The following is a 26,845-nucleotide window of genomic DNA, read 5'->3' on the forward strand; positions in this document are numbered from 1 at the left end:
ATCCTGGGGCAACTTGCATGGCTGGCTGCCCCAGAGCCACGGAAACTCTGGTGTCCTGGCTCTCAGGAAGTCCAAAGAGCTGGGCCCGCGAGCTGACAGGAAACCAGGCCTGGGTTCTGTCAGAAGATTAGCTGACATGGTCACCTTCCTGTGAAATGTTTTGATTTTGATGAATCTGCCTTTTCTGTTGAACAAGAGCTCTGTCGGAAAATCTCTGACCATCCCTAGTTCAGATCCTATGGAAATGCAGGCCTTTCTAGTACCACAGATTGAAAGTCACAGCACTGTAAGAGTAGAACTATGCCATGGGAGAGGGAACTTGGTAACCTTGAAAGAAGGAAACAGAACAGACCAATCTTCCCTCTCCTCCGGAGAGTCCAGGGAGATTTATGGAAGGAGGGCAAGTGCTATAAGGGACATCAGTCTCTCTTATAAAACCCTTGGAGCGTTGCCGAGGGCATTCAAATAAACGTCAACGCGCTCCTTCCCAGCCACCTCCTGAAGACGAATGTCCAGTCCACCTCCTTTCATTTAAAAGAGGCCCAACGTGTGATTGAGCTTTTTGTCCTTTCTCGGCCAAACGATGCATTTCCTTTTTCTATTGTTACTTCCTTGGGATGATCTTTACCTTAGGAATTAAGGAGCTTTATCCCACCCTTATCTGGTAGACAATTCCCTCCTCTCCCAGTCCTGCCATTGTTATTATTCAAAGCCTGAGGCTGTGGCAATGAGTGGATGTCCCCATGGTGGTGTACGCCCATGGAGAGCATCTGCTGTGCTCTCTGCTGTGCTCCAAGACCCAGCTCCTTGTCCCTGAACTGGATGATCTGCTAAAGGGTTGCTTAAACAGAAATGAACCACTGGGAAGGGTTGGTGGCCAATACCCGCCGGGAGGAAAGCAAAGCGATTGGGATGGGGTGGGGGAAGGGAGATGGATGGTTGGGCAATGGGGATGGACCAGCTGATAGACGTTTCCAACCATCCTTTCCTCTGCAACTGCCGATCCTATGAACCCAGTGAGGGTCCCACAAAGTGCCGAGAATGCCTCATCACTCACTGACTTTGGTGGCAGGGGAGTCAGACATGAAGCACTAAATGAGGGGAGAATGTGTCTTATGGACAGAGCTGAAATGCAGAGGCTCCCGGAAACTTTTACTTCCACTTCCTTTCACTCAAGTCTGTATCTCTGGAGTTCAGGTTCATACAGATGCCCACACCTCAGTTTGCTTTGGGTATCAAAACACTGCCACCAGCAGCAAGCAGACCCTGGAAAGCTACCCCATGCTGCTCCTCACACTTAGGAGAAGCTCCCCATAAACATCCACAAAACTAACTCCTTGTCCTCCTTCAAATCCCTCCTCGGAACTCTCTTTTGCTGTGGTGCCTACAAAAACCATAACAATGGCTAGGCCTCTGGAGTGCTGAGACCACAGTCTACCACGCTGACCAATATTGTCTTGTTGTTGCCTTGCACTCCCCCATCTGTCTGTCTCCATCTGTTGTCTTAGACCTAGGGTACGTCTACACTGATGGTGACAAAGTCGCTGCCATCAGATTGATTTATCTGGATCGATTGAGTGGTCAGTGTAGACCTGCTCAATCGATCAGGAAGCCAACATACTAAAATCGCTAGGTAAATGTAGACCAAGCCCAAGACTGTAAGCTCTTTGGGGCAGGGACTGCCTTTTTGGTCTGTGTTTGTACAGCACCTAGCGCAATGTGATCCTTATCCATGCCTGGAGCTCCTAGGTGCTACGATAATGCAAAGAAATAACTATAATAAATAATAACTTACATTTCCTACAAGGTTCCTCTACACTTCCTGTCACAAGCCGTTGTGTAGTGATGCTGGCTGCTGTTAAACAGCTCCTGTTGGTCCACCTCAGTGAATTATTATGGGTGAAGCAACTCTTACAGAGGAGCTTGCACACAAAAATTCTCTACTATTCAGTTGTTTACAACTTTTCCATTTACTTTTCTGGCTGAAATTTGGCAGGTTTGTTCTCCGCCCAGGAGCAAATTTTTCAAGAAAGTCTGAGTCAAAATGGTTCAGAGAAACAAGGTGGGTGAGGTAATATCCTCCCACCAACAGAAGTTGGCCCAATAAAAGATAATACCTCACCCATCTTGTTGCTCTGCCATCCTGGAGCTGACATGGCTACCACAACACTTCAGATACTGCACCAGAATGGTTCAGACACTTCCAAGAATGAAGGAGGCAGCAATAACACACGCTTCCATTATACAATAATGGCTCACAACTTATTTCAAACTCCCCTAGCTTGATAGCGGTAGATGGGAGACACTTGAAATTTGATGGCGAGGGAGTTCCTGGATCGCTGGTAAGCCTTTCAGATGGTCTAGTGCAAATTGGCTGTGTTTGGTCCGAGTAAAAAGATACGTTTTGAAGATGCCAGCTAGATTCTGTAATATGTTCTCTTAACCGTTTACCAGTGTTCTGCTAGTGCCTGCACAGAACCCCTCACTAATGCGCTACATAAACGTGGCTGAGTCTGCTTGATTACTAATAATTATGTGTATGACAATAGCACCTACAGACCCCAGCAGAGAGAAAGGAGCCTCTATGGTCTCTGTTTTAGAGGTGGGGAATGGAGGCACAGAGAGATTGAATGCCTGGTCCAAGTCACACAAGAAGTCCCTCCTAGACAATACGTGAGCAGAACGAGGGAAGGGTGCTACAGAAAATCATAGTACGGGCTCTTGAAATAAAAATATTATTGTCTGTCCTAGTCTTTGCTTGTTTTTATTTCAGGTTCTTTGGCTAACATTGATACCAGCTAGCACTTTCCCCCTCCAAAGCACTACACAGACACTTCATTAATTAATCCCCGCAGCACCCCAATCAGACAGCTGGAGAGGCAGGCAAATAATGTCAGGAACTAGGTAGCGTTTACGCCTACAGATTGGCTCCCTCTGCTGGAGGGAATCAGAACAGCAGAAGAAGCCACAGGCAATACTGGAGAAGTAAAATTCATCAAAAAAGTTGGCCCATTTTTATGATTTAAAAAAAAAATCTATTTACTCCTAGACTCTAAGGTCAGAAGGCACCAATATGATCATCTAGTCTGACCTCCTGCGCAATGCAGGACAAAGAACCTCACCCATCCACTTCTGTAGCAGACCCTAACCTATGACTGAGTTATTCAAGTCCTCAAATCATGGTTTAAAGACTTTAAGGTACAGAGAATCCACCAGCAAGTGAGCCGTGTCCCATGCTACAGAGGAAGGTGAAAATGGGTGGGTTCTGAGTTATTACAGAGAATTCTTTCTTGGGTGTCTGGCTGGTGAGTCTTGCCCACATGCTCAGGGTTTAACTGATCACCATATTTAGGGTCAAGAAAGAATTTTCCCCTATGGCAGGTTGGCAAAAGCTTTGGGGGTTTTCCGCCTTCCTCTGTAGCATGGGGCACGGCTCACTTGCTGGTGGATTCTCTGTACCTTAAAGTCTTTGAACCATGATCTGAGGACTTTAATTACTCAGTCATAGGTGAGGGGTCTATTACAGGAGTTTCCCCCTATTCAGTAGAGCTAGAGGAATAATTGTGGATATTGTAACTGAATAATTTCATAAAATCTATTGAAATCAATGTTGGTAGAATAATTTCCCCCTCATTATTCACCCAGTTCATGTCATGGATCCGACACCCTGAACCATGATTCTCCTTCAGCTCGACTGGGAGGCGCCTAGGCTTCTAGAGCAAAGGGATAGAAATTCTAGATCCACTTCTGCCCTACCATTGCCCTGCATGAAGGGTATTGTGAGCCATGCAGTCCTGGGTGACCACAGATTTGTTGCAATTTGATAAAGGCAGTTATTATCCCCATTGCACAGCGAGGGGAATGATGAGTCACTGACAGTAAATGACTCACTCGTGGCTAGACAGCAATGTCAACATGCCCTTCCTAACCCTCAGCGCCATTCTTAGCCAGTAATCCCATGCTTTGTCTGGGCCGCAGAATCCAGTTACTACCCTGGGCTGCAATTTGGCCAGGATACCGTGGCTTACACTCTCATGTGATTTTTTATGCAATCTTGATAGATGGCTTTGATCTCACTTTAAATAATTTAAAAAATTAAATAATTTATACCGTGGTTGTCACTTTCCAGGAGCCCCTTCTTACGTGCTCGCTTTTACTTTTCTGTATTTTCCTAGCCGTCTTTCCTACCTTCTCTGGTGTGCTCGTTGGCAAATGATTTCCGTTCTGCTTGGTGGGATGGCAGCAATATAAGGGGATTGCTAAGGACTCAGTTGCCTCCTTCATTAAAAAAAAATAAGAGCTAAACCAGCTTTGTTATGGCGGCTTATCTGGAGCTGATGTCTAATACTGAGTTTAATATTCTGTGTTGGTTTTTATTGCACGTGTATTAGATGCTGCTGGGAACCTTCTGAATATATTAAATAAAATAACTAATTCCCCATTAACTAGTGGGGGTGTTATTCCCCATTAACTAGTGGAGAAGAGGATTCAGCTGGGAGACAAACACCCATTAGAGATTTTATCAAGCTGTGAAACTTGGGTCACACTCTCTTAATAGCAAAGAGGGGTTGATGCAACTTTCTGCCTCTTGAGTGACAGCGACTTCTTTGCCATTAGGGTCAGCTCCCCCGTCATGGCGCCCCAAGAGGACTGAGATGCAAAGGTCAGGTGTAGAAGAAAGCTTGAACCTTCACATCCCAGGCTGGAGTGCACAGAGAGGGGGCAGGCTGGCTCAGTGATGTGACCCGCTTCCTCTGACCCTTCAGAAGACTCTCCGAAGGGGTCTAAACCAGCTTCCTTGAAGCCAGTGGAAAATCTCCCATTGAATTCTACAGTGCAAAAAGAGCATGTGATGGGGTTGGACACTGCAGGTGGGAAAGTGGGGTGGGGGGGTGCTGAGGGATTGGCCCCGTTTCTTTGCTTTCTCTCTGATCAACATTGCCAGGCATGGGTTCCCTCTCTGTTCTCTTTGGGAGACCGAGGCCACATGCTGTCAAGGGAATAGGTGACCAGGAGGTGTCGGAGGGCTGTATCAATTACCCTGGCCTCTTGTAGTCTGCACAGAACACTAGAGCTAGGAGGCAAGGCTGTGAGTATTAACTCCGTGTCCAGTCCCTCCTGCTCTAGTTGGGTATGAGACATTGAGATATTAGTACTGTCTGTTTAACCATAGCATTTAGAGGTCCCAACCAAGATGGTGGCCCCACTGTGCAAGGTGCTGTACGTTCACATACAAAAGTCTGTCCCTACTCCAGGGACCTTACAATCTGAATAAGGATTATTATCCCCGTTTTGTAGATGGGGGAAATGAGGAACAGAGAGATTAAGTGATTTGCCGAAGGTCACACAGGGAGTCTGTGGCAGAGTTGGGATATGAACCCCTGTCACTTGAGTACTGCAGACTTTAGGCCAACCTGCTTCTCACTTTAGCTGGGGGCAGCAGCCTGAGCTCTTCCACATACATTGCATCTTCGCACCAAAAGAAAACGCACCCCTCTCTCTTTCCCCCTCTATCGCTCTCTCCGTCTCTCTCTTGTATTCATAAGGTGCCAATCACCCTGGTATCTAAGAGCTGGCAGTCCGAGGTGGATTAACCGGGACTGATGGGACATCACACAGCCCTGGCGCTTCACTTCTTTTCTTTTGTGTGCGATTCTGAGATGAAACAGATAGGAAGAGGCACAGATAGCTCAGCTGATTGAGAGACAGGCTCCAAGCACGTCTTGGGTACACAGACGCCACAAAGAAATGTGATCCTGTCATTTAGACAGCTCTGAAATCCCCAGGGTAATTGGTGTCACCAGCCTGTCATATCTGAGGGGCTGAGTTCTAAACCTTATCCCCACTTCACTAACATATTTAGTAGGAAAAGACGGTGAGGCTCAGTCCTACTCCCATTGAAGTAAACACCCATTGGGGTCTCTGGAAGCATGAGCAGGCCCAGTAAGTCTTCTGCCTCTTTCTTCAGGGATAAATCAAGCTTCTGCCCGCCCTGATTTCCTTTGCTTACTATAGTGGAAAATAAGATTTAGAGGAACTTTTGCTGTTAAAAGCAAAAGGCCAGAATCTGTCGGTTACAGCGGTGTAAATTTGGAGGGACTCATTCGCCACCACAGGCAGTACATTTACAGCTAGGGCAGTACAAATTTATGGTGACTCCATGAGCATGGCAGTCATCAATTACAGATACACTGGTGTAAATGTAGACTCCATTACTGCTGCAGTCAATAGGGTTGCCACAGAATTTGGTCTAGAGGGTCGGTGCGGCATGGTGGGCATTTCCCAAACTGTCCCCATTTCTGCTTGGTGTGCTTTGTATAATATAAGGCAATGGAACCTTTTCAGAGAGGGAGGGAGGGAGGGAGAAAGAAAGAAAAAGAAAGAAAGAAAGAAAGAAAAAGTAAGTTTTAACTTGCCTTGCAGGATTCCTGCCTGGGAATTAACAATTGAATCTGTCAGTCCTTAGAGATGCTCATCCCTTGCCCATTTCTCGTGGTCCTGCACGTTCCCTAGTTGGTACCTCTGCACAAGGGGGCAGTAAGGCAGCATTCCCCAGCTGGAATGTCCCTGAGCTGCTGGGCACAGCTTGACTTCCCTATGGACTGGTTGCATGGAGTGTCAGCGCGCTCCCCTGCTGAATGCAACAGTCTCCTCCTGCTGGGGAGGCTGGATAAACGCAGCCAGGCTGGGGGAAGGATGTCTCATTCATCATGTGGGGATAAGAGCTGGGAAGGGTGACCAAGGGCTCCTCTCTCAATGACTAGGAAATAAAGCAAGCAGGCGATTGGGAAAAAAAGATGAGCTTGCTTGATGGAGAAAGAATGAAAAAGCCTGGCTGTGCGGTCCCACGGGGCTCCTGGGATGTTCATAGAATGCTAAATTGTATTACACTGTTCTGCCATAGGTCACAGTGTATGTAAAATACCTTCTTTAAAGCTAACGTTAGCCGTAGCTGGCAGAGCATTAAAGGATTTTATGAGGAACATATCTGGTGTGTATAAGCAAGCTCAGTAGCTAGTCCATAGCTGTACAGAAGTACATGACATGGTGCCAGAAGTAAACTAAGGGCAGGTCTACACTTAAAATACTGCAGTTGCACCTCTGAATCTATCTTAGAAACTGTAAACAGATACTTGAGAGGTAAAGTTGAGTGTCATTATCATAAAACAAGGAAAGAGAACTCTCAGGCTAAGAGGGATAAATTCCAACCTACATGTACAAGGTGTGGGGAAAAGTCCTATTCTAAGAGATGATACATGTCCAGCCAGAGGCACATAGCATAATAAATGTATAAAATATGGACATTTTGCAGCTGTTTGCTGCACTAAAGCAGTCAGAGAGTTGACTCATATTACAGACAATCAAGAGCCACTGTTTCTGGGATCTATCACTTATGATAACAGAGAGCCTACCTGGAGAGTGAAACTGAATATTCGTGGCAAGACTATTTACTTTGACATTGACACAGGAGCTGACATCACAGTCATCTCAGAAGGGACTTACAGTCACCTTCAACCTCCCGCAAAGCTGGAGTCACTTGACTCAAGTTGTGACTAGCCCTGGAGGTATTCTGAACACAGCCTCCTCAGCCATAGCATGGCAGCCATGATGGGTCTCCTGGGAAGAGTGAAAGAACTCAGTGAAATATTTGGTGATATTGGACTTTTGAAAGGAAATCCAGTACAAATCACCTTAAGAGACAATGCTAAACCATGGAGTGTACATAAACCTTGCAGGATTCCTATCTCATTAAATAATGAAAATAAACTGAAAACTGGGTTAAAGAGAATGTAACGGATTGGCATAATTGAGAAAATCTCTGAGCCAACAGCATGTCAGATCAGATAAAAAGGTTAAGAGAGCTTTTATGACAGATGTCACTCAGTTGGAGAACTGCCGGGTCTATAACCTGGCGGCTGTGTACATGTCAAACTGGGTGGAGAAAGGATGGACAACTCCAGCTGTCATAAAAAGAAAAGAATTCAGTGCCCAGATCACATGTGATCAAGACCGACATGGAGGCTTCAGTAGAAACCATCAACATCTAAAACATCCTCAGAAAGAGCAATCAACAGGGCAAACTCTACAGATGGCAGATGCAGAACAAGAAGACGACTAAAGGATTCCAAACCGACTACAGCCAGTCATTGCAACTAATGGACAGCTAGGTGATCAAATCGTTATGTATTTGGGTCGTGTAATTAGAAAACCAGTAACCAGAGACACTTAATAGACTGAGGTACCAAAAAAGAGGGAGATGGGGAGTCAGGACCGAGGGCTGAAGACATCCTACCTGAGTGTCACCGTATTAGAGGAAGCTGTCAGGGTAGAAAGTATGGTTTAATGGATGGGGTACCAGAATGGGATTCAAGCACACCTGCTTTCAACTGCTGACTCAGCCACAGCCTCCGGCAAGACCCCGAACTCCCTCCGCCTCAGGTCTTCATCTGGAAAATGGGAAGAGGAGCCCTGCCCTGCCTCACAGCGCGTAAGAATCAAATCCATTAAAGACTGGGAGGTGCTCAGGTGCTATGGCAGGGAGGAATAGCGGAGTGGCTAGACAGAGCTGTGCTGTTATGCCAGCACGTCACTCCTGGATCTACGCAATGTTAAGGCACCCAGAATCACCAGTCACTTTTCATCTGCCTGCAGCAGGGTTCTTACACCTTCCTCTGAGGCAGCTGGTACCAGCCCCTGTCAGAGACGGAATACTGAACTAGGTGGGCCATGAGTCGGACTCAGCACGGCAGCTCCGGGGTACATTTTGCTATATGTGTCTCAACTGTTTTGCCTTTGTCTGGCCAGATTTCAGCTCCTTGGGGCAGGGACCATGTGTGTGTGCGTGTGTTACCCAGCGTCTTTTTACAACCTTGAAGATGCTAAGAGGAAGGACGCCATTTTCTACACTGACCCCTAATTTTGCGTGCCTGAATATGGGGGGCTCGCAAAATAACGAGGAGGCACTGTTGAAAATGTGTGTCTGGGTGAATAGATTTCAGAGCCGCCTCACTTGCGATTCTGATTCAGCTTGGGGTTTACAGGCTGGGAAGGCCAGAGGGCTAAACCAGGGATGGTCTCCATTTCCTGAGTCTGATCTGGCACTGGAAGTTGGTGACACAAAAGTAAAGACGGGTGGAACTGGATTTGGGTCCCATTTTAGCCAAATCCTCAAAACTTGGTGGTGTCTGCCTTTGGTGGTTAGGTTTGGGCACAACTGGATGCAACTTAGGGTGGCTGGATGCCTGGCTATGGTATGGTCATAACTAGAAGCAGCTGTTGTGTCTTCTGCGCCTGTCTGGGAAACGTCCCAGCCTACAGCCGACTGAGCGGCTCAGTGGCTCTGCCTGGTCTCTGGCCTCTCTCTGCTGAGCTGGGTTAATGAAGGAATCACACAGTCCTTCTTTCCTTTCCTCACTTTTTCCTCCTGTAAGGCGTCCCTGTGTGGTGGGCCATTGGTTGGCTGGTGTCTGGCGGCCCAATTCTTCCTAGCATGCAGAGAACTGTGCCTATACTTACTGCCTGTGCGTAGGCGCCGTATGCTCCGAACTGGATAGCCATGGGGTTGAACATGCCCATCTGTCCCGCCATTTGCTGCATGCGCCTCATTGTACGCTCCTTGTCCGTGTCCGCAAACTTCACCACCAAGCTCGAGGAGGCCCCCTGGAGGAAGGGAAACAAAAAGAGAGAACACAACCGGGGAATTCTCCCATTAGTGCCCAGTGGGACCAATCTGCATCCATGCATGTAACAGAGACTGGCTGATGCTTGGCTCCAGTGGGATTTGAAGACAATACTCATCCCTGGCCATCCTTCTGTGATCTCTCAGTTCCACATTGACCTCAGCCCTGTGACAGGCTGGAGGGAGAAGCAGCAAAGAGGCAAAGGCATCTATACCACGAGGGCAGGGTGAGTGGGCCATCTGGCTACCTCTCCTTCTTCTCTGAGCTCCTCTTTTCTTTGCTTTGGTTTAAATACCCTCTACAAAGAGGTGGGGCTTGTTCTTTTCCAGCAGGTCCGTTAGCCCTCACTGGAGTGCAGGGATCTGAACTGAGAGCTGGTGTCTCTGCAGTGCAAGCTAGGAACTTCTGCAGTACATCTGGCCTGATTTATTTTTTGGTCAGTGCGATGGGTTAGTTCTGTCCCTGCCAGATCCCGTGTGTGGGACACTCACCCGCCCCCCCCCCCCCCCAATCGCTCAGCACTCACTGTTTTTACACTTGTGTCTGGTGAGAACACACTGCTCAGCTTTGCTTCCAGAACTTAGCACTCCACATTCTGCAAATGTTTAAGCATCATGCAGCTTCTCTGTGAGAAGGGGTCAGGTCAGGGAAAGGAAAGTGGTGATAAGTGGATCAGAATATCCTCCTCTATCTCGAGAACAGTAGGAAGTTGAGAGGTGACCTCAGAAGAGGTCAGTTTGTTAGCTGCAGTTAGGAAAGCTCTACTCATTTGAAGCAATGGCATTTCTCAGCAAGGAAAACAAGGTGGCAACCCTTTTCTGCAAACTGGCACCAATGGTATGCTCTAATGGCAGTGGAAATGCAATAGTTAGGAATGGGCAAACCCTTTTTGCCAAACTTTGAACCCTCTTGGGTTCAAATTCCAGACACTGACTTGACTGTTGTTGGTAGGGATTTTCCAAAATACTCAGTCTTGATCTTTTTCTGCTCCTGCTGATACCTGTGGAAGTTTAACTAGAGATTTCAACAGGAGCAGAGATAAGTCAATTCTGAGCACTCTGGAAAATCTCACCCAGTTGGGCTTATTTCCCACTTAGGAGAGAGTACGTGGTAGGTACATTGATATTTTTCATGCACATTGTAATAGAACTACAGTTCAGTTAACATATGGGATTTTCTGGTAAGCACATGTAATATAGGCTTCATAAATACAGCTGGTAATTATTATGCCTTTTTAACCCATGCAAACTCAAACTAATCATGCGACTAGACTTTCTTGCACTTGTTCCCTAGGTAGAAGCATGTTTTCTTCTCACTCGTAAGGCCTTGATCTTCTATCCAAATGAGGAAACACAGATCACTGATAGGTAGCAATCAGCTGTGAAATGGGACACGGTAAACTGCTCCACCCCTCACTCACTGTTGTGTTTTAGGCTTAGTACGCACTTACCGGGAAATCCAGCGGCAGCTGACGGGAGTTACACAAGCTACGCAGAGCAGCTTGCGTAACTCCCGTCAACTTCCTAACTTCCCTTTTGCGCGCTGTCTCCACTGTGCTGCGCCGATGGGAAACGTGTTCCCGTCCATGCAGCGCTACGCCTTTTGAGGAGACGGTTTAATTGAATTGACTTCCAGATCGTTTGAGTGAGTCTTCACTGCCGTTTGCCACCGTCAGTGTGTACACACCCTGTGTCTCACTGGGACAGGAACCTGGCTTTAATTCTCCTTGACACTTGACTCTTATTTCAGCAACAGCCACCAATTTGTAGCTATGCCCACAGTAGCAGCAACGTCAACAGGCTTGGCCCCGTCTACACTAGCAACTCAGTACTGGTGCAGCTGCACAGGTGGTAACTGGAGCTGGATGGCAGGTCCCATTTCCCTCCCATGGAAAATTTTTGAATTTTTGAAAAAATATTCATCCTGAATTGGGGTGAAAGGTCAAAAATCCCAAATGTTTTGTGGGGGAAAGATCTGAAAAAAAACTAGTTATGGGAAAACCAAAGCAGAATTTTTCCAGGGAGTCAGGCAGCTCAGATAGCTGGGATCCAACTGCCTGGGTAGTCAGGAAGTTTGGCAACCTGGGCAACCGCTGTTTGGAGAGTCAGGCCGCTGCAGAGTCAGCCTGGGAAGGCAGGTGAGGCTGCAGGAAACCAGGCAGGTCTCTATGGGCAACCTGCCTGGCTTCCATCTCTATCGACCCGTTCCCGTGCAGAATGTCAGCTTTGCCCAATCAGAATTTAGCAACAGAAAAACTTTCCATTTGAAATTTTTTGATCAGCTCTTGTGGGAGCCACTGGTTTGGCACCAGATCAGTTGCGTTGTTGCTGGCTATTGCCACAATGTGGGCACTAATTCATAGAATCATAGAAGATGAGGGTTGGAAGGGACCTCAGGAGGTATCTAGTCCAACCCTCTGCTCAAAGGACCAACCCCAGCTAAACCAACCCATCCAGGGCTTTGTCAAGCTGCACCTTAAAAACCTCCAAGGATTGTTCTAGTATAGGTGCACCCTTAAAGAAAGTGGGGAGTGTAATTAACTTGCTTTCATTCTTCCCCCTTTCCCAATTGGGGAACGATACTCATTCTGCTCAGGGCAGGATTGCTCAGGAATATCTTAATAAAACACTTTAATGCACATAGAAGGCCTCACACAACAGCATCCTGGTCTATGATTCCCAGGCACTCTGATAATACAAATAAACAAACCAATAATAATATATACATGTGTAGAAGCCCCAGACTATGCATATTCAATGCCTTTTCCAGATCCTTGGTAAGGAATAAAGAGCTGAGGAATTAACTTGCTAAAGAAACCAGTCTGAGGCCCCACACAATGAGCGATGTTCCCCTGGGTTAACAGCCCAGGAAGCGATTTTCATTGGTGAGGAATCTTTCTTTTTGACCCGTCACTCTCTCTCTTGCTAATAAATCTATAACCCTCTTGAACAATACGGTGAAGAACAAGGGAGTGAAACAAATGGCTTAGCAAAACAAAGGGAGAGAGAGATGAATGCCTTATTCAGGGATGTAGAGTGGGATCCAGGCGTTATTAAGAGACCAAAGCAGAATAAAATCCGCATGCACTAGGGTTTCTGCTCAAGGCTGGGCAACTTCTCTTTTTTGTTAATCACATGATGTAGCTATTGATCCTTCCCCAAATCACACTCTTAATTGCAGCTCATCGACAAATGAATATTTTAATGCATACATTTCCTACTAATTATCATCTGGGCCAGTCCTTAATTAGATTTCAACATTCATTTAATTAACCCTGATCCAAGAGGCTGTTTGGTAACCTGGATCTAATGATCTGAACCGATTTGCAGCCGTGCTGGAGATTGACGTTGGCCGGGGTAGGCTGGATGGCTCAGTGCGGCTCTGAAGCCTAACGCAGCCCAGGAAGAACACAGTTTTAAAAGACGCACGTTTTTGAAGATGAGTAAAGGGAATTGTTGTTATCTCCTGGGACGTGATTCAAAGAGGCAGAGTGGTCTAGTGGACAGGACACTAAGCTGGGAGGAGACAGGATTAGACCTTGAGCAAATCATTTCATCTCTCTGGGCGCCTTTTTCCCCCTTCCAGTCCTTCATTTGTCTTGTCTGTTCAGGCTTTGGGACTGTCTCACTCTGTTTTTGGAGAGTCTAGGACAATTGGGTCCTGCTCTTGGCCAGGCCCTTTAGGGACCACCGTAATAAAAGGTAGAAACACCCCAATTTACAAACAGGGGTGGATTTGGCACAGCAACCATTATAAACAAAGCCACATTTTGAAGGTGGTCAGGGAAGGAAGTCTACTGCTGCAGACAGACAGAAGAAGCACGGGACAAGCTTGCTCTGTAAAACAGAGATGTCTCTGTATATGCAAATAGTCAGTTAATAGACACGGTGCCAGTAGATGGCGTTGAAGAATACCCAGTACAGTGGGTTTTAGAGGACCAATCAAATTGATTGTTGTGCACTGCAAATGGCTTCTTAGGTGCAACTCTTCACACGCAGTGCTGAACAAACAGAGTGGGGGAATCAAACCGGGCTTTAATCTGAGGATTATCAGCCAAAGAAAGCCATGCAATGCAAGGGAGACTGCTCCTCCATGGTTGTTGCTTTGTTTCTAACACAGGCTAACCGTTTATTCAGACATTTAGAATTCTGTTCATTCTGATAACTGAATGTTGTTGCGAATTGACGTGGGTGGTGGGGAAAACTGAGGCCTTCCTCTAAAATATTGAATGCTTTCCAAGGCAGGTATGACCTTGTCAACTAGAAATGGTTAGTTGGCAGATGTTTTCCCCAACCGTAGCTAGGTTTTGCCTTTAATCCACACAAAGAAAAACAATTGATGCCAATAGGAATTTTCCACAAGGATCCCACTGTGTAATAAGTAATAGATGGTTACTGTGTGACACAGGGGGTTGGACAAGCTGTGAGAATAAAGCACTGGAAGTCTGGAGTCCTGCATTCTGTTATTAGTAGCTGTATTACATGTAGTGCTTAGAAGCGTCAGATGACATCAGCGCCTTAGTGCGCTTGGTGCCATACAGACGCACAGCAAGAGACAGCCTCTGCCCGTATGAGTTGGAGCGCTAAAAAGACGAGACAGAAAGAGCACCGAGAATCGCTGCTGTTATCTCCATTTTGTAGATAAGGAACAGACACGCAGAAGAATTAGATGACTTACAGCATATGTGTGGCAGAATCATCTGGGAACTGAACCCAGCTATTCTAAATTACAAACTCATGCACTAAGCGTAAGACTATGCGTCATCTCCAGCACCTGCCACTAATTCACCATGTGGTATCATGAAGGCCATTAAATGGTCCAGATTCTCAATGGACATGGGTGGGGAATATGTAGCCCCTTCATTTGCAATATATATCACTTTCCAAGGCAGGTCAAACCTGAGTTGGTGTAAATGGGCATAGCTACTGGCTGAGAATCTGGTCCTAGTCTTCTGCAAAATGAGGATGATAGAACTGGCTCCATGCCCACTGTTCTCAACAGACAGGCTCCCATTGGACTCCATGGGGTTGGGCCCCATCAGTGCTTCCTGAGCCAAAAGGGTGTTATAAGTCACTAATGTGTGAAAAGTGCTTTGAGAGCCGTGGCTCCTGGGCATAGATGAGAAAGGCTCATTTATTTCTCCATCTCATGGATTCATTGCTTTTAAAGCCAGGAGAACCATTATGAAAATCTAGCCTGACCTCCTGCTTAACACCTCGTCTCCCTGTCCGATTGTTCCCCACAAAGCATTATTAGAGGCACTCTGTAGTTCCGTCCTGAGAGGAGAATGGTGGACCAAGATGGAGAGGCATGCAGTCCTGATGCAAAGCTCACGGAAGTCACGGACTTCCATGTATTTCCTTTGCAAAAGGCTGGCTGGAATTGGAGCTCATGTCCTTTCCTCCTGACCTCTGTTGTAAAGTCCTGTGAGATCTACTGATGAGAAGTACTATATAACAGGTAGGTATTATTTCCCATTCTCTCCTGGACTGGCAAGTCTGTTTAATGTGACTGTCCTTGTTTGTTCCCCCTGGTGCAGCTGGTAATGTATTGCTTCTCTTAGTCACCAGAGGTAGACTTTCTGCAGCCTGGCACTGCGAAGGAAAAAAATGGAGGTAAAAGTCCCCTTCCCCTACACTCACTTTGTTATCCCTAATCAGAGTCCTCTGTGGGGAAAAAAAACTAATTTCCCAGCCTGTCTTGACATGTGAAATAAAGCCATTCTTGAAAACGGGGGCTTGACAGGTCGCTGGTGAAATGTCATATTCAACGAAAAATAAAATATCCGTCCATTGATATTTCATTAAAAGGACAAGAAAACAAATCTTTTCCCTGGATGTCTGGAATGCTTCCCATTAATTATGGCCCTCCAAATAGACTGTATGCACAAATGAAGTGTGAACTTTACAGAAGACCCAGTAATACTGTGCTACCCCAGGTAAACCTACATCTTCCAGCACAATATTCAGTGAAAAAGTCTTGAGTAATTATGGCCCTGCAAAGTACAGGGCTGCCTGTCTATATTTAGCAGGCCCCACAAGCCTAAGGACGTCTGGGCTCTGTGAGGCAACTTGCCCTAATAATATTAGATGGTTTTCATAAACTCCTGAATTCCAGCCCCGATTCAGCAAAGCATTTAAGCAGATGCTTACCTTTAATTATCTCAGCCGTCCAAGAGGCAAGAGTGCTCTGCTGAATTGTGGTCTATATCCGGTACAAGTGGGGTCTGCTCACCGGTTAGATTCAGGGTGGGGGAATCAACTTAAAGTTAGGCGTCTAGGCTGGGATTTACATGTGTCTAGGAGAATTAGGTGTCCAAATTCGACTAAGGTCCTTTTGAAATCTTAGCCCTCTATTCATACTGAGGCTCCTACGTCAATGGAAACTGCTGGGCATTCAGTATTTTTGAAAACCAGGCTACTTATTTAGACGCCACAATATGAATTTAGCTGCCCACTTTTGAAAGCCCTGACCTGGAGTTCTGTTCCCAGCTGTGAAACTGATTTGGACAGGTGTCCTCAGGCAAGCCATGAAGGGCAATATTTCCAGAACTGCATGCTTGAAGTTAGGCACCGATGTGAATGGGAGAAGCTGGTTGTCATTAGGTGTCTAGCTTTCCAAGATTGAAAACAGGACTACATCAGCTGCCTGAAATCAAGGCTTCTCTATTACATCAGCTGAGTGTCTGGCCCCAGTTTGTAAAGACGCTTGAGTATCCTTGAAGTTTAGGACAGGAAGTGAAAAAGAACATGTATCCAATTAGACCATGCAGAGGACAGGGAACTTTAGATAGGTAGAATGTCATTACACAAGTTGGAATTAGCCCAGGACATCAGGTCTAACAACCTTGCTTTTGTGAAATAGGCCATGTGTTTTTCATACTCAGGGCTTCCATTTCATGTTTCATCTGAAAGATGAGTGGGATGGCAGCCACAATTAGTGATTTAACGGTACAGTCTGGAGAGCCAGTTTAGACACACTCGAGCTGTGGGTGACAGAGATGGAAGGAGATAGGAGACATTCATCCAACACTAGAGTGACAGAGCCCTTTGATAATACTACTCCCTTGGTAAGGGAATGTCTAGGCAGAGATAGTAGCTCCAGGTACTTCCATCCATAGGTCTCCTGAGTTGTAATTTATTTGGAGCGGATGCTTGATTTAGGTCTTACTCCCCCACACACTTGTGAGTTGGTATAATTCTGAGCTAAAGTAATTACTTCCTGCAGGATAACTGACGTGTTAACTAATGGGGAAACTACTTGATTTTAACTGGTAATAACTAGATACATGCCTCAGATATTTGAGATGGCCCGCAAATCAAAACCCCAAGTGCAAATAACTCAACACATCAGGAAAGTTTGAATCCCAATCCAAACCTGGATTTTGTGGCTCAAATTACTTATAGTAAATTCCGTACATGCCAGAGCTATTCACACCATTTCATGCACTACTGGAAGGCAATCATTATTATTTATTAACGGTCAAAAATTTATTTTTTCCATGAAAAATTTTGACAGAAAGGAAAAAAAAAAAATTTTTATTGGGTTTTCATAGCAAAACTGGAAACCACCAAACCAATTTTCTTTTTTTTCCTTTTTGGCCGATTTTTATTTTTATTTGGGCGGGGGGAAGTGGAAGATTAAGGTTTTCTTTCTTCAATGAAAATCTGATTTTTTAAAAAGGAAAATAGGCATTTGCTGTGAAAATAAACCTTGCTTCTATGAAAAAGGCATTTTTCATGGAAGAGAATTTTTGAACAAATTGTTTTTGAGCAGCTCTATTATGTATATTATGGGAGACCCAGCTAAGATCAGGAGCCTTTGTGCTAGGCACTGTACAAACACATAGTAAGAGACAGTCCATGACCTACAATATAAATAGGCAAGATGGAGAAAAATGGGAGGGGACATAGTCACAGATAGGTGAATTGTCTAAACTCACAGAGCAGGTCAATGGCTCAGCCAGGAATAGACCCTAGGTCCCCATGGCATCCCACCCATTGGACCATACTTCTGTTTAGATACCAAAGTGATGGTTTGATTTGAAAACTTCAATAGAGTAGACTGGAATGATTTTAGAAAGAAATAAAAGTTAAAGACGGGCCACCAAACTAGGGATATATAACATTTTTGAATAGTTTGTTTTTAAATTGGAATATTGCATATTTTAAGGAATACTGCCATAATAATTATTTAGTTATAAATATACTGCACATAAAGGCATGTTACAAATCACTTCTATACTGAGTCATTCTGCATTAACACAATGTTTCACTATGATAGCCTAAATAATAATAAGTCTTTGCACTTCCATAGCACCTTCCAGCTGAGGATCCCAAAAAGCTGGACAACCATCAGTCTGTTAATTAATCTCATGTCACCTTTGCATTATCATCTCCATTTTACATATGGGGAAACTGAGGCACAGCAACATGAAGCCCATATAGGGCTATATCCTCAGCTGGTGTAAAATCAGCGTACCTCTATTTACTTCAATGGAATGATGCTGATTTATACTAATTATTTTATACTAATTGAGGATCTGGCCCTTTATATGCAAAAGAATTCACTTCCACTAGGAAGTTCCACTGGAACAAATGGGAATGAGGTGTACATTTTTAATGGGGAGAGTAATTAACCATTAGAACAATTTACCAAGGGGTGCAGTGGATTCACCATCACTGACCATTTAAAAATCAAGATTAGATGTTTTTCTAAAAGATCTGCTCTAGGAATTATTTTGGTGAAATTCTATGGCCTAGGATATTCAGGAGAGCAGACCCAATGATCACAGTGGTCTCTTCTGGCCTTGGGACCTATGAATGTATGAGTGAAACACAGCAGTTGTGAACAGTGTGCCGCCACCACCACCATGCAAGAGTTTAGGGCAGGAAACGAAACAGAATCTCATATCTGACTGAAACCACCAGGGGATTTTAGGAACACAGAATGAATGCAATTACTCATTGGAATCTGGCTGGGACACTTGGGTCAATAAATCTAATTTTGCTAAAGGTACTATGGGATCCTTCACAACCACAAATTGCCAGGGCCTCAGTTTAGTACCTCATCTGAACGCTGGTATTTTGATCTGCACACATCTTTGATTTTGACCTTTAAAAACTATCCTGGTCATCATTTCACCCCTTTGGCTAAGACCAGTCAAGTCACCTAACACTAACAGCATTCTGGAAGGGGTAAACACGTGCACATTCCTGAGGATTATCTGCGTAGGCTACAGGAAAGGGGTTTGCTCATTCCTGATGATACTTCATGGGAACTTCTTCATTCCATCCAATGAAGATATCCTTCTTTAAGGGTGAGCTGGCTGGAAGACAGGGATTCAAAGGAAATAGGTGGAAGCATCCAAAGTAAGTCAAGTCTGGTCTAAAACCCATGGAAAGACTCCCCTGACTTCACTGGGCTTTGGATCAGGACCCTAGTGAGAAAGAGGTGTAAGAAAGGAAAAGAAAACCATCAAAGGGATAAAGATCCAGTCCTGGCACTATAATTCCTTCTCTTCTATAGGAAGAATGTGTCCTTAATATAGGACCTCAGTGTTACCCATGGAATTCCCTCTGTTGGGCCAGAAATCTGCCTGCAAGACAGGAAACATTTAAGGCTCCAAGACCATGGGTTTATAAAATAGCTCTGATCCCTCAAGAAAGGTCAGTGCATGCAAATTATTTTAGCCCTGTTAGGTTCTAATTTCATCCAAAAGAGACCGGTGTTGGGCACTGAATACCCTGTGCAGGATGCTTCTGCTGGCATTGAGACCACTACAACATTCAGCGGCTGTGTCTTTCTTCCCCAAGCCAGCAACCTCCTCGTGTTGTTGATTTAGTTCCTTCCTCCCTTTGGAGCCATAAAAGGACATTATAGCGCCAATTAGCTCCTTTTGTCTAAAGCAAGGATGTGAGGCTCGCTATCGCTTATCCCTCTTAGCCCATTTGGAGGTAATGAATTCTGCAGCGCAGCACAGTGTGAAGGGAAGAAAGAGAGAGAAAGACTGCAACTGAAGCCTATCAACTCCCCTGGGCCTCTTAGCTGTCCTGCCAGATGCCTGCACTGCTACGGAGATGTGACTAGAGAGGAAATGCAGCTCAGTTGAGTGCGTAGGCCCCAAAAGGCCATCTTTGGTGCCGGTATGATTCATACCCCCTGTCAGGCAGCCAGGCTGCCTGGCGTTTTATTCTGGGGCCTCAAAACATCTGATTTATTAGTTCATTTATGAAACAATGGGAAAGGGAGGGAACATTGTCCTGGGATTTTATTTTATTTTTTTTTTATTGTAGGAAGTAAGGAATATTATTGACAGGGCAGTACCGGCACTCCTGGCCAAAGGACGTGAAACAAATGGTGGTGGTGGCAAGACTGGGGTTGGCCAAACTGTGAAGGTCTATCCCTCTGAGGACCTGGTGACTGGGGGAAAACTGACCGCTGAGTTTTAGGTTGTGGTGACTTTTGATAGCGATGGAGATGAGGAAACAAATATGGCTGGCTGGGATTTTTTTTGACCAAATGTTATTGCCAGAAAATGCCGATTCTTCAAAACTGAAACTTTTTGTGGGAACATATCAGTTTCAACAAAACTTTAATTGGGAAAGATTTCTCAGGAATTTCAGAGAGAGAGAGAGAGAGAGACCAACCTCTCACCTCCCACCAAAAGGCCAATAGTCCAGTGGTTACGGCAACAACGGAGAAGTGGGAAAACCAAATTCAAATCCTTTCTCTACAACACACGCAGAAGAGAACGGAACCAAGGTCTCCTACGTCCTGGTGAAGTACCCTAACCACTGGACTAAAGGTTACTGTACAATACCACACTCCCTTTGTGGAGTTAGCCATAAGCTCTTTGGGACAGCTTGTGTATTGCACAATGCCAAGCACACTGTTGGCACTCAACAAATAATAGGAAGTGCAAATGGTTCCCCTGAAACACCTGATTCTGCCGATGATTTACTCATCTGGCACCAGCAGTGCACTAAGTACTTTACCGACAGAGGTAAAGACAAGATTCCAGCCCTGAAGAACTAGCAATCTAGGGAGATGACATGTGAACACGTGCATTGGAAAGCGATGTGGTGGAACCGTGCCATTAAACTTGGCTCCTGTTAATTCCATGATTTCTTTCTAATCACCCTCATTCTGTTGTCAACCTTAATATTTTAGATACTCAAGTGTCCTTGAGTTAACTCTTCTCTGCTGGGGCTAAGGTTTGCAGCTGCTGTGCCTATTTCTATTGATTGCCTCATTACAGAATTGCCATCCTCTCTCCCGCTTGTTTCTTCCACCTACCTGTTAAATCTTGCCTTTCAGCTTGTAAGCTCTGGGGACTGGGGACTCTTTTGCTATGTCTGCCTAGCGCCCAGCCTCTTGGGGCTTCCACAGTACACACAATCAGTAGAAACTAGAAGGGTTTCACTATGGTGAATTCAATCCTGCTCCCACTAAAGTCAGATGTCTCTTGGCATCTAAAGGAACAGGTGACGTCCCTTGAGGCCGCATGCACTTGGGACCCACGCCTGCCTAACTTACCCAAGGGAGTAGCTCCTTTGACTTCCCATGGATGAGTCTCCCTGCCATGAGCAGAATAGGGGCAGGATTTGGGTTTGCGTTTGGGTCAAACGCTCCCCAACTTTGCAGAAATGACACACCTGCCCTTAAAAAAAAAACGGAGAAAGCAGGTAGCTACTGGGAGACCACAATGAGAAGTGGAGTGTGTTTACGTGTCGGGGGGTGGGGTGGGGGGACAGAGAGACGAGGAAAGTTTTTCCTATGAAAGAAATGATCCAATTTGAAGTAAGTCCCTCATGGGAAAAAATGTGACAGAGGCTGCTCTGTTCCTGTTAATTTTCACAGTGCAGCTGTCAGCGGGTCTGTAAATAGTACTCCATGAAGCCAGCACTTCCTATCCACACATCAACCGTTCAATTAACAGAAGAACAGAAGCAGGAAAGAAAGTGCACCACCGCCTTCTATCACGGCTTTGATGTTTCCCAGCTATTTATGAAAGTGTACACAAACCTAATTACAGGCCCCACTGCTTCCCATTTACATGGAGCTTCTCAAGTTCAGAGCTGTTTATATCAACATAATTGTTAAAAATACCTCGGCTGATCGATGGTGTTGCAGCCCCCTGCTCACCGCAGCCACCATGCCACTCCTCCTGGGGAGTTCCTGCCTACTCAGCACTTTGGCGCAATAAAAGTAGCGTCCCCACTGCTGTGCATGCTAGTTGCACGAGATACAGCTTCAGCAGGACCACAAAGGCTTGTTTCCCTTCCTCCCTCTACTTGTCCATCTCCTCCGACTTCCCTTCCAACTCTCCTGTTGTCTTTCTCTGCATTTACCCCCATCCTTAAACTGGCTGAATATTCCTCAGCTGTGCTAGGGTGGCATCACAACAGCTCTTTGTCCCCCCTCTCCACCCTCCTGCCACTCTGTAGTGGAAATGTCTCAGCCTATGCTTTGTAAAGCACTGAGCAAGTTAGCTGCACTATTGGAATGCATAATAAACCCAGCAGGAATAATACTGTATGTTGCAGGTCAGTCTGTTTTTTGTATGACTGTCCTCTACTGGTTGCATGCAGAATCATGCAGCTGTGCGTCATCAGCCCTCACGAGTAGTGCAGTGTCTCCTTTACTCACGTGCTAGGGACCTGTGCTTGGCATGGCGGGTAAGTGTGGGCTGAGTTTTATCTCACTCTCAATCTCAGATGGCTGCTGACTGCAGGACTGGCCCCGGGTGCAGCATGAATTTATTACACTAATAATATTTTAGTAACTCCAATCCAGTGGTCTGATCCAGAGTGTTCGTCCCACCAGTCCAGTGAACTACAAAATTTGATCCAGCATGAAGAGAGAGATTCCATGTCTTGTGCAGGCAGAAAAACAGCTCCTTCTGTGAGCTATTCTTTACAGTAAAAGCTAGGAAGACCTGGATTTTCAGGGTCATGGCTGGGGTAAAGAGCGATAGGACACATGGATGATGAAGCTGAATCAATAATGTTCTTGTTGTTGCTTAAAAAACTCAAGTAAGTAAAATCCATTTCAGAAATCTCAACGAGTTGTCAACCTAGTCATTAGAATTTCCCGTTGCCTTCATGGGAGAGGGGGGATATTCAGGAAGGATCTGGAGGAAGACAGGCTACTAACTAGGGCTGGTGTTTTCATTTTCAGCAGAAAAAAATTGACTTTGTCAACCCCCAGCCCTGCTAAACCAAAACATTTTCAAGGTGAAAACTATTCCATTGTCAGCTTTGTGAGGAAAAGTTGAATGTTTCTGTGGAGAGCAGACACTTTCCTCAAAGTGTAGCTGAAAAGCCAATTTTTTCTTTCCTTATAAGTCTTTGGGGCAGGGACGGTCTTTTTTGTTCTGTCTTTGTACAGCACTGAACTCAACGGGGTGCTGAGCCATGACTGGGATCCCTAGACGATACAGTAATGATAATACTATAGTAAAAAAAAAAACCCAATTTTTTGTCAAAAACCAGCGTCGATAGAAAATTTTCAGCCATAGTAGTGACTTTACTGAGTCGTTTGGGGGAGGTCCTTCCACAGACAGACAAAAGGATATGTTCTAGGTTAGCCACCAGTTGGTGAAGGAACCCCGGGGTGAATCTCTATGGCCTGTACTATACAGGAAGTCTGACTAGATTATCATAATGGCCCCTTCTGGCCTCAAAGTCTATGAATGGGGAAGGGGGCACAGAAGAAAGAGTGAAGATGTTTATGGGGTGGATCAAGGGAAGGTGTTTTGCCATCCTATTAATGTTCTTTGTTGTTATCAGCAGGAGAAAGGTCTCAAACAGGGAAGCCGCTGGCTATGTCTGGAGCTGTGGAGCTGAACAGTGACTCTTTCGCTTGCCAGCGGTTGGTATGTAGCTGGGGCAGCTAGTCTGAAATGCTGATGAGATGCTAATGTCTTGGGGTGGCTAAGATGTTCCTTCATTTCTCTTCAGACAGGGGGCACATAAATGTCTTTGTGATATCTCCTGGACACGTAGAATCAATGGGAAGTTCTGGTCACTATCCTTACATTACTGATCGCAACCACAATGTAAGCTTCGGAAGGACTATTTGTCCGCAGAGGACCACAGAGGCCTCTCTCCTCAAAGCCTAATATAGAATGAAAGGATTTAGGGTCAGTAAAATAAACTCAACCACAGATTGTGAGGTGCTCAGATATTACGGTAAAAGGGGCCATAAATGCACCATTGGTCAACAGACGTGGCTGAAACTCTTGTCCCCACACAGAAGCAAAGCACTTATGGGCAGTAAATCCCCGAATCAGCTGCTTTGCAGTAAAGACCATCATTGTCTGCACGGTCGGTGGCTCTAAGAAAGAAAGAAAATTCTTGCCCAGAGGTACAGGGTATGTGATGAAAGGCCTCCAGGCTGGTATCCAAGGAAAGGGTTAAAAAAAACTTTCATAAAAGAAAGTTGCCTTTTGAAACTATTAGGCAGCATATGTTGTGTGAACAGGAAGTCACAGCGGAGCAATAATCCTGACAGCTGTGGAGAAACAGGAGCCTGCCGCAGGAATGAATGACTCGAGACCTGACAAGAATGATGATGGATGCCCTGTCGGTCATACACCAGGACACGGCAAGAGCCATTGAAATTGGCTGAACCATACGGGCGACTCTGAGCTGGCATTGCAGTCAGACAAGTCAGCCTAGGGCTAATGGTGAAGGGAACGGGAGGGAATGCGAGGAAAGAGAGAAGCGCTGCTCCCCTCCTGATGTATGGGACTTTAGATCCTGGTCCTGATTCACCAAGGTATATCATAAACTTCCAGCAGAGGAGTAGGCCCTTTAACTTTGATTTAGACATACCTTCCTGAACTGGTTCTAAAAAATAACCAGACAGGTGTGACCCTAAGCGTCCCTTCATGCCAACTGGCAAAGGGCACACTCAATACACTTGTCAGAGTATCTAGTCAAACAGTGTCCCATAAGATATTAAAAAACTGGCAACACAATGGCCATGAATATCATCACGTGGTGTGGGTACAGGCTGTGTATAAAGAGTTATGTATATATGCTGGATAATATGTTCTTAAAATAAGTTTTGGAGGCCGTGGACACACAAGTCGGCCCCAGAAAATGTTATTTTGCCTGTTTTCCTGTGTCTCCAAGGCAAACTGAGCAATGTGAGGCCAGAGTACATTTACGTCTAAGGTAAACAAAGTGATTAACAGCCAGAGAAGCTAAATTGACCAGCGGAGGAGGGAGACAGTGTTGCACCTACACAAGCAGCCGGGAAGAAAAAGCCTTTTCCAGGGATCCACCTCAAAAGTTCACTGGATTATAAAAGGAAGGGGAGAGACCCACTTAGACAACCCCTTAGATACTCTCTGATTCTGTGAACACTGGATCTTCCTGCCAGGAAAGGCTGGAGATCCTGGAAATGAGCAAGCTGTTTGGGAAAAGTCAGAAGTTGCTAGAATTATTTTAGAAATGGATAGAAATGCTAGAAATGGATGGGTGTTCCGGTTGCTTGTGGGATTGGGCCCGTAATTTGCCAGGTTTATAAAGCACTTTGCAGTTCTTCTGGATGAAAGGCACTATATAGAGAAAGGTAAAACTACTATGCCTTCTAAGAAGACACAGGTTTGGTTATTCAAGGATATTTCAGGCACAGGTACTTAACAGAATGGTAATAACCATATGGTATAAGTGAGTCGGAAAGATGATTGAGGCAACGGTCCAAATTCTGCACTGATCTTCCACCTGGGAAACTCAGCTAATTCCACTGGGATGGCATAGGAGAAATTCAGTGCAAAATTTGACCCCCAATGCTCAAGAGATAGATTTGTTTGTTCTGGAGTATGAGAGTGTTGAGGGTTGGTGAGGAAAAAAAGCAAGAAGGCAGGATAACAGCTGGACCGGTGGTGAACTATATCTTGCACACAGCTCATCTGCATGGCAACGTTCTCATATTACCCTTTTCTCATCCTCCTTTTCTCTCCCCACCCCTGCCTGTGGATTTCTCCTCCCACCTACCTCTTGCACTGCATCTTTAACAAAGATTGTAAGTCACGTGCGGACTGCCTCGTTACTACATGTCCGTACAATTCTGAGCCCAATGGGGCCCCGATCTCTGACTTTAGAAAGTCATAGATTTAAGGCCAGAAGGGGCCATTAAAATCAACTAGTCCGATCTACATAACACAAGACCGAGAATTTCATCCAGTAGTTCTTTCATCCGGCCCATAACTTCTGGCTGAGCTACAGCAGGCCTTTTGGAAAGAGACGTCCAAACTTGATTTAAAGACTTCAAATGATAGAGAATCCTTAGGCAAGTTCTTCCAATGATTAATTACCTTCCCTGTTAAAAATTTGCACTTTATTTCTTTTCTGAATTTGTCAAGCTTCAGCCTCCAGCTATTGGATCTTGGTCTGCCTTTTTCTACTATGTAAAAGACTCTCTACTATCTAAAATGTTCTCTCCTGGTTGGTTCTTGTAGACCATGATCCAGTCACTTCTTAACCTTCTCTTGGATAAACAAATTAGATTGAGTTTTTTTAGACTTTCACTATAAGGCAGGTTTTCCAGACCACCGATCATTCTTGCAGCTCTTTCCTGAACCCTGTCCAATTTCTCATCATTCTTGTTCATTCTTGTAGTACTTATCTGACTAGTAAATAGTAATAACAATCACAAACCAATAATAATAAACCAAAAAAATGTTAGGACAGATTGTCTCTCCCTAGTGCTTCTAAATTGTCGTGCGTTCTCTTCTGTGGAAGGCAGATGTGTGTGTGTGTGTGTAAATGAGTGAGTGTTAGAAAGAGAAGAAGAAAAACAAGCCTTCCATGTTTTCCCAAAATATCAGGCTGGAGCCCCAACCCTATTGGACATTTGTGCAAATGCAGCAATCTCTGGTTGATGGCCGGGAAGATTCTCAGTGGCTTAACATCTCTTTTTATTCTGTGCTTTAGAGGGGAGGATAAGAACCGCATTTTGCCTGCCTGTGCCTTTTTTGCGGCCCTTGTGAGGCTGCATGGAAGTGCAAATCAGAACATAGCTGGGCTCTAAATTCTGCTTCCATCATGTGTGTGTGCTTTTCTCTGCCGAGCACCACAAAGGTTCCTCAGTGTTCCCATATAGACAGCTATACCTGGGCAAGGAAAAGCCATTTAGACACTAGCAACAGG

The 26,845-nt window shown here is 45.3% G+C and overlaps 1 protein-coding gene across 3 annotated transcripts in view; it reads right to left on the reverse strand.

Annotated features, from left to right (window-relative positions):
* Nucleotides 1-26,845, reverse strand: part of CELF4 (CUGBP Elav-like family member 4) — a 108,139-nt gene that overhangs the window by 69,553 nt on the left and 11,741 nt on the right. For all 3 annotated transcript variants that reach the window (XM_067530898.1, XM_067530900.1, XM_067530899.1), the window contains exon 3: nucleotides 9,517-9,660. In XM_067530898.1, the coding sequence (XP_067386999.1) occupies nucleotides 9,517-9,660 (144 nt within the window). The remainder of the gene's footprint in view (nucleotides 1-9,516; nucleotides 9,661-26,845) is intronic.

This window comes from Emydura macquarii, unplaced genomic scaffold, assembly GCF_026122565.2.
Source record: "Emydura macquarii macquarii isolate MOO-44397 ecotype Brisbane River unplaced genomic scaffold, CSIRO-AGI_Emac_v2 contig_3114, whole genome shotgun sequence".
Taxonomy (NCBI): Eukaryota; Metazoa; Chordata; order Testudines; family Chelidae; genus Emydura; species Emydura macquarii.